The following is a 13778-nucleotide window of genomic DNA, read 5'->3' on the forward strand; positions in this document are numbered from 1 at the left end:
AATTATTTCCAGCACCAGGAGCTCCGGAATGACAGTGAGGATGGACACAATAAACAAGGTCATAAGAGACAGTAAAAGAAATCCCTGGCATATAATATACAAAACACTAAACCTAAGTGTCATACACAGAGAAGTCGCAAAAAAAAGCGCAATTTCACTCCAGTGAGGACCATGCTTATTTTATGAGACTTTTTAATAGAACATGTGACTTTTTTGTAAAGACGTGCGACTTTTTCGTGAAGACGTGCGACTTTTTCATAAAGACGTGCAACTTTTTCGTAAAGCTGCTTACTGATGAATAAACTGCTACCGTCAAACCACATTTATTACAGTCTTAAAGGGCCAATCATAAATCTGACTTGGCTAAAACTGACTTTAGCCATATGTTAAAGTGGAGTGAGCTGTCAGAGTCATGATAAATCTGCCCCCTTGTGTTTCCCAGACAAGCAGCACAGAAAGATATGTCTACTGGATGCAACAATGGGAAAACAAAAATGGCTTCCCCCGAAAGGCCCCAAATAGGCTAGTCCTGAAGGGGTTAATATGATTTACTGTAAATATTTTTTTGAGAGCCTGCTAGCAACTACCTTTACTTCATGGAGCACAGGAGTCTGTAGGCAGTATCTGTATCTTGAGGGCAAATATAAAGTTGACAGTTGCGGCCTCCTGAGACTGCGTGCCATGTATCAGCCCCTATGGATTCCATAGCGGTATATATGCCACTGGCTGCTCTGCAGTGAATAGAGGATCACTAAGATCTGGTTGTGTTGAGAGTGACTAAGGATGCAGGACCAGCAGCATCAGCTCTGTCAATGGATGTGAATGGTGCTATACACTTTAAACACAGGGTGGCGCCATACAAGTCTGACTGCTGTAAAGGGAAAACAGGAGAAATTCGAATGCAGTTGTGAAAAAAGTAAAGTGTAAGATCGGATGTAACACTGCAGCAGTACAAGGATTTTATGTTGTTAAAAGTGGACTCATATAGCAATTTGGTGCAGTAAAGTCTTCTTGTGCTTTCTGCTCCCTTTTGGAAGGGGCCTAGAACATGGCTACGCATCTTGTATTGCAGGTAAAACTTACTAGTACAATCAGTATATGTGCATATTAGAAAGCCAAAAGCCACCTTATTACTAACCTGTTCTACATAACTACCCTATATTATTGGCAGAACCCCAGAATAGAGTACATGCAAATTGTTTTTGTTGCATAATGTTATTTACAGGACATCTGTCAGCAGATTTGCACCTACTGTATGAAACTGGCTTCCCTTTTTCATGTGCCCTTAGCAGCTGAAGGCATCTGTGTTGGTCCCGCGTTCATATGTGCCCAAAGGAGAGCGACAGTTGCAGAGAAATCAGAGCCTCTAGTTGTAACGGCAATGCCCCCGTTCTTCTTAGAGGCTCATTTGCATATAGTAAAACATCATTCTGTGGGCACATAGGAACATGGGTCCAACACAGATGCCTTCAGCTGCCAAGTGCACATGTAACCGCTCAGCCAGTGTCATAGGTACAAATCTGCTGATAGATGCCCTTTAATATGTGAATGCTTTGTAAAGTACCAGCATATCTTTGTATGGATTAGTCAGGGCCAATAACGCTGACTATGTAGGAAGTTAGGTGTTGGACTTAAGTCCACCCCTAGCTCAGTCAGTGAGTTACTCTAGCTGAGGAAGTGAGAGGAAGCTACATGTGCTCACTCCTCAGAGTACTAGGCCTGAACTCCAGAGAACCTTCATCTCTAAAAGATCTACTGAGAAAAAGCCATCTTTACTTCACAGTACTCCAGGAAAAGAGAAAGGAAAGAACTAGAAGGTCCAGAATCTGCATGGACGAGCCCCAGTATTTGCTATTTTTAGCTGATAGAGACTTTACTGCTATGAGAGGGATATTGCTAGTATACCTTTCACTCTTGGAAATGGTCGGGCCCACCGTATCTTAACCCTGTACTCCTCAGCTGAGAATTACAGTCACTACTGCAAGAATAATATTTCCAAACTTAGATTCTGCAGAAAGAGACACTGGAGAGAGGGAGGGAGTACTACATTCCCCATCTTAGCCTATATCATACATCGCTGTGTGGGAAGATCTGCACTGTGAATTGTTTGGAACTGTGTTTTGAAACTGTTGAATATACTACAACTCCCATTCTGCACCTTAGTGAAGAGAAACTTGTATATTTTCTACAGTCGGTCTGGTTACTGACTCCAGCCCCAACATTAGGGTGTGCACGATGAAGAAAGGGTGTACCCTCCTTACACCGTCCTGGCTCTAGGGAGGATCGGTGTGAGGATTGCCACTGTGAATGATTATTGCAGCCAGATCCACAACCATTCCCATCCTCTGCTCCGCTCCTTCGAGTCTTGCAGCATATTGAACTCCTTACCAGACTCAGCAACTGCAGATATTGGGACTCCCTGCTCTTGTGCCATGAACCCCAATACTGAGAAAATAGCAAATCCTCCCAAGAAGCTGGTGATGCTGTCCAATAAGCACAAAAAAATGCAATCCCTGCAAAATAATGAACAAGATTAGCAGGACAAATACATACACGGTATTAATATATTACCTATTTTGTACTTTAATTTAGCAAAAAAATCTGTGACTTTTCATGATGTACTGCTGTGTTGTTCTATGAGACTGTATCACACATGTCCAGCTTAGTTACATGAGCTTAGCAGACAGTATCACACATGATAGGCTTAGACACAGCAGCATCACACTTCATAGGCTTAGATACACTGACTCAAAAGCATAATATCACACTTAATATGCTTAGAAACACAGCTGAACAGACAGTATGAGGCTGATTCATTCCATAATATATCAGTACAGAAAGACCTGCTTTTTTATATATAGTATTTTTGCAGCAGGTAGCTTCCACTAGGGGGAGCTAAATGCACATTGATTTATACAGCTAGTAATAAGGTCAATAACCGCTCTATAAATCTGTATGCAGGGAGCTGCCCTAGTGGCAACAGCAAGAAGTTGTTATGACAGTGTCTTGCTAGGCAGGGAAACCAGTTCATGTTAGCCCCAACCTACCAAAGAATACACCATTGTACACATACCTATAGCAGTTGTAATTATAGGTGTTGTAGCTACCAATACCAATGGTGAACCCCATAGTAATAGCATAGGAATAAAATATCTGTGTACCAGCGTCTATCCACACCTGTAAAGGAGAACAAGATGTCAGCTAAAATTATTCTAAAATGCTGTATATACGAAGCCATTTACTCAAGATTTTAATTTAGTGCATGTTGAACCCAAATGTATAAGAACAATATACCACAATAATAGATGTTCCTTGGGTACAGAATGGAAGACTCATTCTCTATTCTCTTTACCCTAGAAATAAATTCACTAAATTCACAATACTGCCCCCAAGTACACTCCTCAACACTGAAATTGCAGCACCAAGTAGGAGTAGTCGTAAAGCTATGCAAATCGAAGTAGTAGCAGGTGTTGCTAAGATCTGAAAATGATCATTTTTTAAAGCACCCAGTTCCAATCTCTGACATTTGGGTGGGCAGAAAAGCCAAAGTGAAAGTAAAGTCCTTTAGCCACATGAATCCTCAAAAATTGGATCTAGTCATGTGGGATGCCTCCTGTTCATCGATGTGCTAGCTACCACCACTTGTCACAAACTGAAAGAATCCTTCAAATGATGGACCTTTGCTTATAGACTCTAGCATATCACTACCCTTCTAGGTCAAGATGCCAGCACTGTTGAATGTTACATGTCCCAGTGGTTGGGAGAACTGCACAGATAGATCGTCTGATTAAAAGAATGGCATGTACTTTTCCATTCTGTAATGCAAGTGAAACTGGATATCACATCCCAAACCTAGGGTGGCAAACAGAGTCTACACAAACCATCAGAAGGTGTTTGCAAGACACTGGGCTACAAACCAGACGTCCAGATACAGGTGTTCCATTGACCTCGTTCTACTGCTCTTAACCTCTTGGGGACATATGATGTACCGGTACGGCATGATGTCCTGGTACTTAAGGACACATGATATATCGGTACGTCATATGTAGCTCTGATCACCGCCGAGCGGAGGGCGGTGTTCGGAACTGGGTGCCTGCTGAAATCAATCAGCAGGCACCCTGGGACAATGCGCAGGGAGGTCCTGTGACAATTTAGACCTGTGGTTTGCGGCGTTTACGGGTCATTGTGGTGGGCGGTCGGCGGTGCCATCAGGTCCCTGTGCAGCTGTAATGGGGACCCGATGGCATGGAAGGCAGCCTTCCGGTAAAGAGCGTGTGAGATCCAGCACTCTGGATCTCACAGGCAGGAAGCTGTATGAGTAATACAGACTGTATTAATCATACAGTCAATGCATTCCAATACAGAAGTATTGGAATGCATTGTAAAAGGGATCAGACCCCCAAAAGTTGAAGTCCCAAAAAATAAAGTGAAAAAAAAGTTTAAAAAATAATTAACATTTTAAGAAATTAAAATTTTTCAAGTAAAAAAAACTAAACGTAATTTCCCCCAAATAAAGTACAAAAAATGGGTAAAAAATAGGGAAAAAGTAGACATATTAGGTATCGCCGCGTCCGTATCGACCGGCTCTATAAAAATATCACATGACATAAGCCCTCAGATGAACACCGTAAAAAATAAAAAATAAAAACGGTGCTAAATAAACCATTTGTCACCTTACATTACTAAAAGTACAACAGCAAGCGATCAAAAAGGCGTATGCCCACCAAAATAGTACCAATATAACCGTCACCTCATTCCACAAAAAATGAGCCCCTACCTAAGATAATCGCCCAAAAAATAAAAAAAAACTATGGCTCAGAATATGGAGACACTAAAACATCATTTTTTTTGTTTTAAAAAAGCTATTATTGTGTAAAACGTAAGTAAATTAAAAAAAGTATACATATTAGGTATCACCGCGTCCGTAATAACATGCTCTATAAAAATATCACATGACCTAACCCCTCAGGTGAACACCGTAAAAAAATAAAAACAAAAACGGTTTAAAAAAAGCCATTTTTTGTCACCTTACATCACAAAAAGTGTAATAGCAAGTGATTAAAAAGTCATATGCACCCCAAAATAGTGCAAATCAAACCGTCATCTCATCCCGAAAAAAATGAGCCCCTACACAAGACAGTCGCCCAAAAAATAAATAAAACTATGGCTTTCAGAATGTGGAGACACTAAAGAATCATTTAAAAAAATATTAATGCTTTGTTATGTAAAACTGAAACAAACAACCCAAAAAAGTAGTCATATTTGGTATTGTCGCGTCCGTGACAACCTGCTCTATAAAAATACCACATGATCTAACCTTTCAGATAAATTTTGTAAATAACAAAAGATAAAAACGGCGCCAAAACAGCTATTTCTTGTTACCTTGCCTCACAAAAAGTGTACTATACAGCAACCAAAAAGCATATGTACCCTAAAATAGTACCAACAAAACTGCCACTGTATCCCATAGTTTCTCAAATGGGGTCACTTTTTTGGAGTTTCTACTCTCGGGATGCATCAGGGGGGCTTCAAATGGGACATGGTGTCAAAAAACCAGTCCAGCAAAATCTGCCTTCCAAAAACTGTATGGCATTCCTTTCCTTCTGCGCCCTGCCGTGTGCCCGTACAGCAGTTTACAACCACATATGGGGTGTTTCTGGAAACTACAGAATCAGAGCCATAAATATTGAGTTTTGTTTGGCTGTTAACCTTTGCTTTGTAACTGGAAAAAAATTATAAAAATGGAAAATCTGCCAAAAAAGTGAAATTTTGAAATGTTATCTCTATTTTCCATTAATTCTTGTGGAACACCTAAAGGGTTAACAAAGTTTGTAAAATCAATTTTTAGTACCTTGAGGGGTGTAGTTTCTAGAATGGGGTCATTTTGGGTGGTTTCCATTATGTAAGCCTCACAAAGTGACTTCAGATCTGAACTGGTCCTTAAAAAGTGGGTTTTTATACATTTCTGAAAAATTTCAATATTTGCTTCTAAACTTCTAAGCCTTGTAGCATCCCCAAAAAATAAAATGTCATTCCCAAAATGATCCAAACATGAAGTAGACATATGGGAAATGTAAAGTAAAAACTATATTTGTAGGTATTACTATGTATTATAGAAGTAGAGAAATTAAAACTTGGAACTTTGCAATTTTTTTTTATTTTTTGGTAAATTTGGTAATTTTTTTAAAGTTTTTTTTTTTTACTACATTTTAGCAGTGTCATGAAGTACAATATGTGACGAAAAAACAATCTCAGATTGGCCTGGATAAGTCAAAGTGTTTTAAAGTTATCACCACATAAAGTGACACTGGTCAGATTTGCAAAAAATGGCCTGGTCCTTAAGGTGAAACATGGCCGTGTCCTTAATGGGTTAAAGGCTATCATGGTGCACAGCAAGACGGCAATGAAGGCTGGAATGGAGGTCTATCCTTTTCAGCAATGAGTTCCACTTTTGTCTTGGATGCAATGATAGCCGGAGAATGATCTGGAGACCAAGTGGGTCTTCAAAATGGATTGTCACACCAGTTCTACACCCAGAATTTTGGTTTGGGGTGGTAGGATAGGTAGCTAGACTCTTCTAGTCTTCATTTCAGGTACACTAACAGCTCGGTGTTACATTGATTTGGTTATGGAACCTGTATTACAGCCATTTCTCCATAGTGTCCCTTTATTCAACAGGATAAGCATCTTCCTCGTATTACTGTGAGCTGCCTGCATGGCCTGAAAATGCTACCACAGCCTGCAGCGTCTCCAGACTTGTCTCCCATTAAGCAAATCTGGATGCAATGATAGCCGGAGAATGATCTGGAGACCAAGTGGGTCTTCAAAATGGATTGTCACACCAGTTCTACACCCAGAATTTTGGTTTGGGGTGGTAGGATAGGTAGCTAGACTCTTCTAGTCTTCATTTCAGGTACACTAACAGCTCGGTGTTACATTGATTTGGTTATGGAACCTGTATTACAGCCATTTCTCCATAGTGTCCCTTTATTCAACAGGATAAGCATCTTCCTCGTATTACTGTGAGCTGCCTGCATGGCCTGAAAATGCTACCACAGCCTGCAGCGTCTCCAGACTTGTCTCCCATTAAGCAAATCTGAGATGTCATTGGTCGGCAATTGCAAAGGGAGCTGCCGGCAGCGGATCTTGATGATTTGCATGTCCAAGAGCATTCAGAGAGGCAGAACATTCCTCTGACAACCATCAATAACCTCACTGATAGCATGCCAAGGCATGTAAGTGCGTATATTTATGATTATTTTTATCATTCTCACTTATATAGTGCTATAATATTCTGCAGCGCTTTACAGACATCACCATCAAGCTGTCCCCAATCGGGCTCACAATCTAAGTTCCAAATCAGTAAGTCTTTGGAGTGTGAGGAAACCAGATTACCCAGAAATTCTACACATGGCATTCATATGTGATACTGAATACATCAAGATGTTTTTAATATTTTGTTTCCATTTTTGTATCATTTGGACATAATTAATATGTCTATCAATCCTGTGCTTTGCATAATTATTTGACTTTCCTTCTTGGTGTTGCAATTTCAATGTTGAGCAGTGTACTGTATAATACTGCCTCCTATTTACAATAGTATAACTACTTATAACTTCAATAATGCTGCTTCTTTTGTACAAGAATATAACTACTATAATACTGCCTCCTATGTATAAGAATATAACTACTATCATTTTACCCCTTTGTACAATAATGTAACTACTATAATACTGCTCCTATGTACAATAATATAACTAATATACAGTTGTGTTCAAAATAATAGCAGTCAGACACCACTAACCTGATCATGGCAAATAATTTACTAGCAGGTGTAGTAGAGTAATAGAAATCCAACAGACCCAACAGTCATGACATGCATGCTGCTGATTCTGTGTAATTGTAATTGAATCACTAATTGAAAGGGGCATATTCAAAATAATAGCAGTGTGGAGTTCAGAAAGTGAGGTTATTCATTCTTTGAAAAACAGGTGGCAATTATTGCCCTTATTTAAGGAAGCAAATGTTGTACATGCTGGTTACAGTGCATTTATCTCTGAAATTCTGAGGAAAATGAGTCGTTCCAGACATTGTTCAGAAGAACAGCGTATCTTGATTAAAAAGTTGATTGGAGAGGAGAAAACATATAAAGAAGTGCAGAGAATGATAGGCTGCTCAGCTAAAATGATCGCAAATGCTTTAAAATGGAAACCAAAACCTAAAAGACGTGGAAGAAAGCGAAAAACTACCGTTGGAATGGTTAGAAGAATAGCCAAAATGGCAACAATCAGCTCCAGGAAGATCAAAGAAGGTCTAAAGTTACCTGTGAGTACTGTTACAATTAGATGACGCCTATGTGAAGCCAAGCTATCTGCAAGAAGCCCCCGCAAAGTACCACTGTTGAAAAAAAGACGTGCTGAAGAGGTTGCAATTTGCCAAAGAGCACATTGACTGGCCTAAAGAGAAATGGCGCAACATTTTGTGGACCAATGAAAGTATGATTGTTCTTTTTGGGTCTAGTGGCTGGAAACAGTTTGTCAGGCGACCCTCAAACACTGAATTCAAGCCACAGTACAATGTGAAGATAGTGAAGCATGGTGGCGCAAGCATCATGATATGGGGATGTTTCTCATACTAAGGTGTTGGGCCTATTTATTGCATACCAGGGATCATGGATCAGTTTGAATATATCAGAATACTTGAAGAGGTCCTGCTGCCTTATGCTGAAAAGGAAATGCCCTTGAAATGGGTGTTCCAACAAGACAACGACCCCAAACACACCAGTAAACGTGCAACATCTTGGTTCCAGACCAACAATATTGACGTTTTGGAGAGGCCAGCCCTATCCCCGGATCTTAATTCAAAAGTAAAGTTGTGGGGTGACATAAAAAATGCAGTTTCTGAGGCAAAACCAAGAAATAGAGAATAACTGTGGAATGTAGTCCAATCATCCTGGGCTGGAATACCTGTTCACAGGTGCCAGAAGTTGGTTGACTCCATGCAACACAGATGTACAGCAGTTCTCAGAAACAGTGGTTATACAACTAAATATTCAAAGGAAAGCAAAATCTTCAAACATTTTTCAGTTTATATAGTGAATGTTTGAGTTTGTAAAGAATACAAACATTGCTATTTTTTTAACAGTCTAATATTCACTTTTCTCAATTTTTTGGGAGGAACAACACAAATTTTATATATTTTTCTTCATGTTTTGATTTGGAATAGAATGTGTAGTGTTCCTAATGCATTTGTGTGTATGGAAATAAAAGCTATTAGAAGGATTTTGAGCTTTATTCACTTTTTTAAAACACTGCTGTAATACTGCCTTCTATGTACAAGAATATAGCTACTATAATACTGCCTTCTATGTACAAGAATATAGCTACTATAATACTGCCATCTATGTACAAGAATATAACTACTATAATACTGTTCCCTATATACAAGAATATACGGTAACTACTATAATGCTGCCTCCTATGTACAAGAATATAACTAATATAATACTGCCTCATATGTACAAGAATATAACTACTATAATGCTGCCTCCTATGTACAAGAATATAACTACTATAATACTGTCTCCTATTTACAATAGTATAACTACTATAATACTGTTCCCTTTGTACAAGAATAAAACTACTATAATATTGCCTTCTGTGTACAAGAATATAACTACTATAATATTGCCTTCTATGTACAAGAATATAACTACTATAATACTGCCTCCTATGACCACATACTTCAATAGGAATCCAAATTGTTAGATGTGCCCTGATTGAAATGTTGATTTCCTCAAGTGGTGCCTGCATTTGAGAGAAATCCATGCTTTTATTATATGCAAATGAGATGCTTCGTGCATCGAGGGCATCACAATTACACCTCATGGCACCAAAAGCTCCACTCCCTTTCCCTGTAGGCTGCGGCACCCCTGCTTTGAATGACAGGGCAAGGCAGGAATTCTCTTCCAGCTCTGTGTTTTTGCACGTGTACCAGCAGTCCAGGAATTGGCACACACGCAGTACAGCCCTAACACTTCCTAGGACTGTGTAGTACAGAAAATTGGGAAGCATCAAAGGGTTTTCTTCAGCAGACAAGCGCACATCTGACACATTTGGATTACTATGGCATTACTGTATGTGATGAGAGATTTCCTTTAATACTGCCTCCTAAGTACAAGAATATAACTGATATAATGCTACTCCGATAACCTGCTCAATCAGGAAGTGTGCTCATGGAAACCACATAAAGAGCCAAAAACTCCAGCCACCAAGGATAAAAATGTTTCAGGCTTTATTTAAATTATTAAGGGTGGCATGTGCATCCGAAACATATAGGAGGCATTTTGTGTTCCTGGTTTGTGTCTATTGTGATGCTGTTTTTATGAAACCTTTTTATCTTTGGTGGCTGGAGGTTTGGCATCTTTATGTACTATACAGTGCATTCAGAAAGTCTTCAGACCTTTTCACTTTTTCATGTTTTATGTTGCGGCCTTGTGCTAAAATGAAAAAAAAAAAAGTTTTTCCCCATCATCATTCTGCACTTAAAGGGGTTGTCCTGCCATTTATATTGATAGCCCCCGCCAATCAGCTGTTTGAAGAAGAGGCAACACTCCATGTGAGCGTTGCTTCCTGTTCATTACACAGCACGTCGTCTCGAAAATGCAGTGTAATTACAAGGAAGACACCACACCGGACGAAGAAGGAGAGGTAGCAAGGAATAAGGCCTGAAAGCTAGGGAAGAAAGAAGGACACCTCCTAGTCAAATCCCTAGTCACAGTCCTTACTGGCTATCGGTATGAACAGACCGCTAAGGTAGGTAAGTTCATACGCAGGAGTACCTAGAGTCCTAACTCATCCTATAATACCCTGGCGATAGTGACAGGACTGAGACTACATGTTCCTCCAGAAAGGAAGGACGACCAAGAGTCTCCCTCAGGCCTACAACAAAGGGCAGGGGAGAAGTAACACACAGAGAAACCAAAACAAAATGCAAAAGGCAAAGGAAACACTTATGTTTCCAGTAGTGATGAGCGGCAGGGGTTATATTCGAATTTGCGATATGTCACCAAATTTTGTAGTATATTCGTCATATATTCACGAATTTCAAGAATTTGAGATTATTTTATTGAATAATTGTAAAAATTGCATAATGCAAATTTGTAACGCGAAGTACAGGCGTGGGTCACTTTGGCTACATTTTTCAAGCTGGTATAAGTTTCCCGAAAATGGTTGGCATGGCAGAACATTAGAATAGCTTTATATGCAGATAGAGTCAAGTGCTCCAATATATTCTTGATTGCGCTAATCAGCAGTGATTATGCTATGTGCAACTTCACATTTTAGCAGGTCTGACTACAGATTACTGATTGGTGCACTAAGTATTGTTGTGAACTTGACATTGCTTCCTTCTATTTGGCCCACAAGCAAGAAGCAGAGAGGAATCATGTGTTCAGATGGAAAAAAATGCAACATTTTGGATATAACGAATATATAGCACTATATTCTAAATATTCGTGAATTCTCGAAGTAAAAATTTGCTATTTGAATATTCATGCGCAACACTACTTTCCAGTAGCTATGGCAGCAACAGGAACTCAGCCAAGAACCAAACACCAGCAGACCACAGATACCACTGAATCTATAAACCGCACAGCATTGTGGAAGAAGCAACTATAAATAAGGAAAGTTAAATGACCACAATAGCAACAGAGGTTAGAGGTGTGACCAGTATCAGAAACAACACAGACGTCTATTGATCCACAAGGAAACCTGTCAGATCAAAGCACGTGTTACCAGTCTCATAGATCTTCTGTCACCCACTGTCGATGGACGTCCGTATGTCTCGGTACATCTGTGACAGTACCCCTCCTTTTACGGGTGACCTCCGGGCACCCAGGACCGACCGTATCCGGGTGAGACATGTGAAAAGCTTTCACCGAACGACTGCCATTCACATCAGATGGCGGTACCCAAATACTTTCCTCTGGTCCATAACTCTTCCAGTGAACAAGATACTGAAGAGATCTATGAAGGACTCGAGAATCAATAATCTTTGTAATCTAGAATTCCAAACTACTGTCCACCATGACAGGAGCAGGTGGCAAGGAAGACGGCTCCAAGGGTTCTACATATCTCTTCAACAAAGATTTATGAAAAACTTTATGTATTTTCAGAGGCTGAAGAAGTTCTAAACGAAAAGCTACAGGATTAATAATGGTACTGATCTTATATGGACCAATAAATCTTGGACCCAACTTCCAAGAAGGTACCTTCAACTTAATTTTTTTTTGTGGACAGCCACACAAAATCACCCACTCTTAGGTCCGGACCACTCATACGTTTCCTGTCAGCCACACGTTTATACTTGTTGCCCATATTCATCAAGTTATTTTGAATTCTTCGCCATATGAATGATAATGACGACGAAAAATGTTCCTCCTCAGGGATACCAGAACTATCTGAACTAGAAAATATGCCAAACTGTGGTTGAAACCCATATGCCCCAAAACACTGCGACTTCCCAGTGGACTCCTGTCTACAATTATTTATGGCAAACTCTGCCAGGGACAAAAATGAAGACCACTCCTCCTGGTTCTCAGAGACAAAACATCTTAAAGGGATTCTGTCACCTCCCCTAACCCAAAATCCGATTTTAAAGCATCCATGCAGTACAGCTTACCTTGATTAGGCTGTGCTCCTCTATCTTGTTATCCGTCCAGTAGTTTCTGTAAAAAACGACTTTTATGGTTATGCAAATGAGTCCTGAATGTGCCCAGAGGGGAGTTTTGTTCCCCTTAGAGAGCCCAGTACCGCCCCTCTTACAGTGCCCAGCCCGCCTTTCTTGCGACTGTCTAACCACCCCCAGCCTGCCACAGCCTCTCCTCCCCCTCCCTCACGGCCGAACGAACTCTCGCACAGGCGCAGTACCCACTGAGGGCTGCGCCTGTGCGATCTGCAGGAGACTGAGGGCAGGAGCTTCATCCTCGTCACTGGGCATGCGCCGAGCCCAGTGACGTCCGATGCTCGCTCTTCCCTGCTGACTGAGGGAAGAGCGAGCATCGGACGTCACTGGGCTCGGCGCATGCCCAGTGACGAGGATGAAGCTCCTGCCCTCAGTCTCCTGCTGATCGCACAGGCGCAGCCCTCAGTGGGTACTGTGCCTGTGTCGAGAGTTCGTTCGGCGTGAGGGAGGTGGAGGAGAGGGAGGAGAGGCTGTGGTAGGCTGGGGGCGGTTAGACAGTGCAAGGAAGGCGGGCTGGGCACTGTAAGAGGGGCGGTACTGGGCTCTCTAAGAGGAACAAAACGCCCCTCTGGGCACATTCAGGACTCATTTGCATATCAATAAAAGTTGTTTTTTGCAGAAACTGCTGGACGGATTACAAGATAAAAGAGCACAGTCTAATCAAGGTAAGCTGTGCTGCATGGCTGCTTTAAAATCGGATTTTGGGTTAGGGGAGGTGACAGAATCCCTTTAAGTAAGTCTCCAGACTCTGATTAGTGCGCTCCGTCGGTCCGTTCGACTGAGGATGAAAAGCCAAAGAAACAGAGAGTTGTACCCCCAGGCGAAAATGCCTTCCAGAATCTGGACACAAACTGAGTCCCCCGATCCGAGACGACGTCAGAGGGAATGCCATGAAGTTTCACAATGTTGTCAACAAACACTTGTGCAAGTGTTTTAGCATTAGGTAGGCCAGATAATGCAATAAAATGCACCATTTTACTAAAACAAGTGCACTGGCGCAATATTAATAGTTTTTAGTTCGTGACGCCAATTGC

At 40.8% G+C, this 13778-nt stretch overlaps 1 protein-coding gene across 1 annotated transcript in view; it reads right to left on the reverse strand.

Annotated features, from left to right (window-relative positions):
* The window catches only part of LOC122928499 (sodium- and chloride-dependent betaine transporter-like), a 103593-nt gene that overhangs the window by 28441 nt on the left and 61374 nt on the right, over positions 1-13778 (reverse strand). Inside the window, exons 8-9 of the mRNA XM_044281394.1 lie at positions 3074-3177; positions 2389-2513 (exon numbers count right to left, since the gene is read on the reverse strand). Coding sequence (XP_044137329.1) covers positions 2389-2513; positions 3074-3177 — 229 coding nt within the window. The remainder of the gene's footprint in view (positions 1-2388; positions 2514-3073; positions 3178-13778) is intronic.

This window comes from Bufo gargarizans, chromosome 2 (assembly GCF_014858855.1).
Source record: "Bufo gargarizans isolate SCDJY-AF-19 chromosome 2, ASM1485885v1, whole genome shotgun sequence".
NCBI classification, from domain to species: domain Eukaryota; kingdom Metazoa; phylum Chordata; class Amphibia; order Anura; family Bufonidae; genus Bufo; species Bufo gargarizans.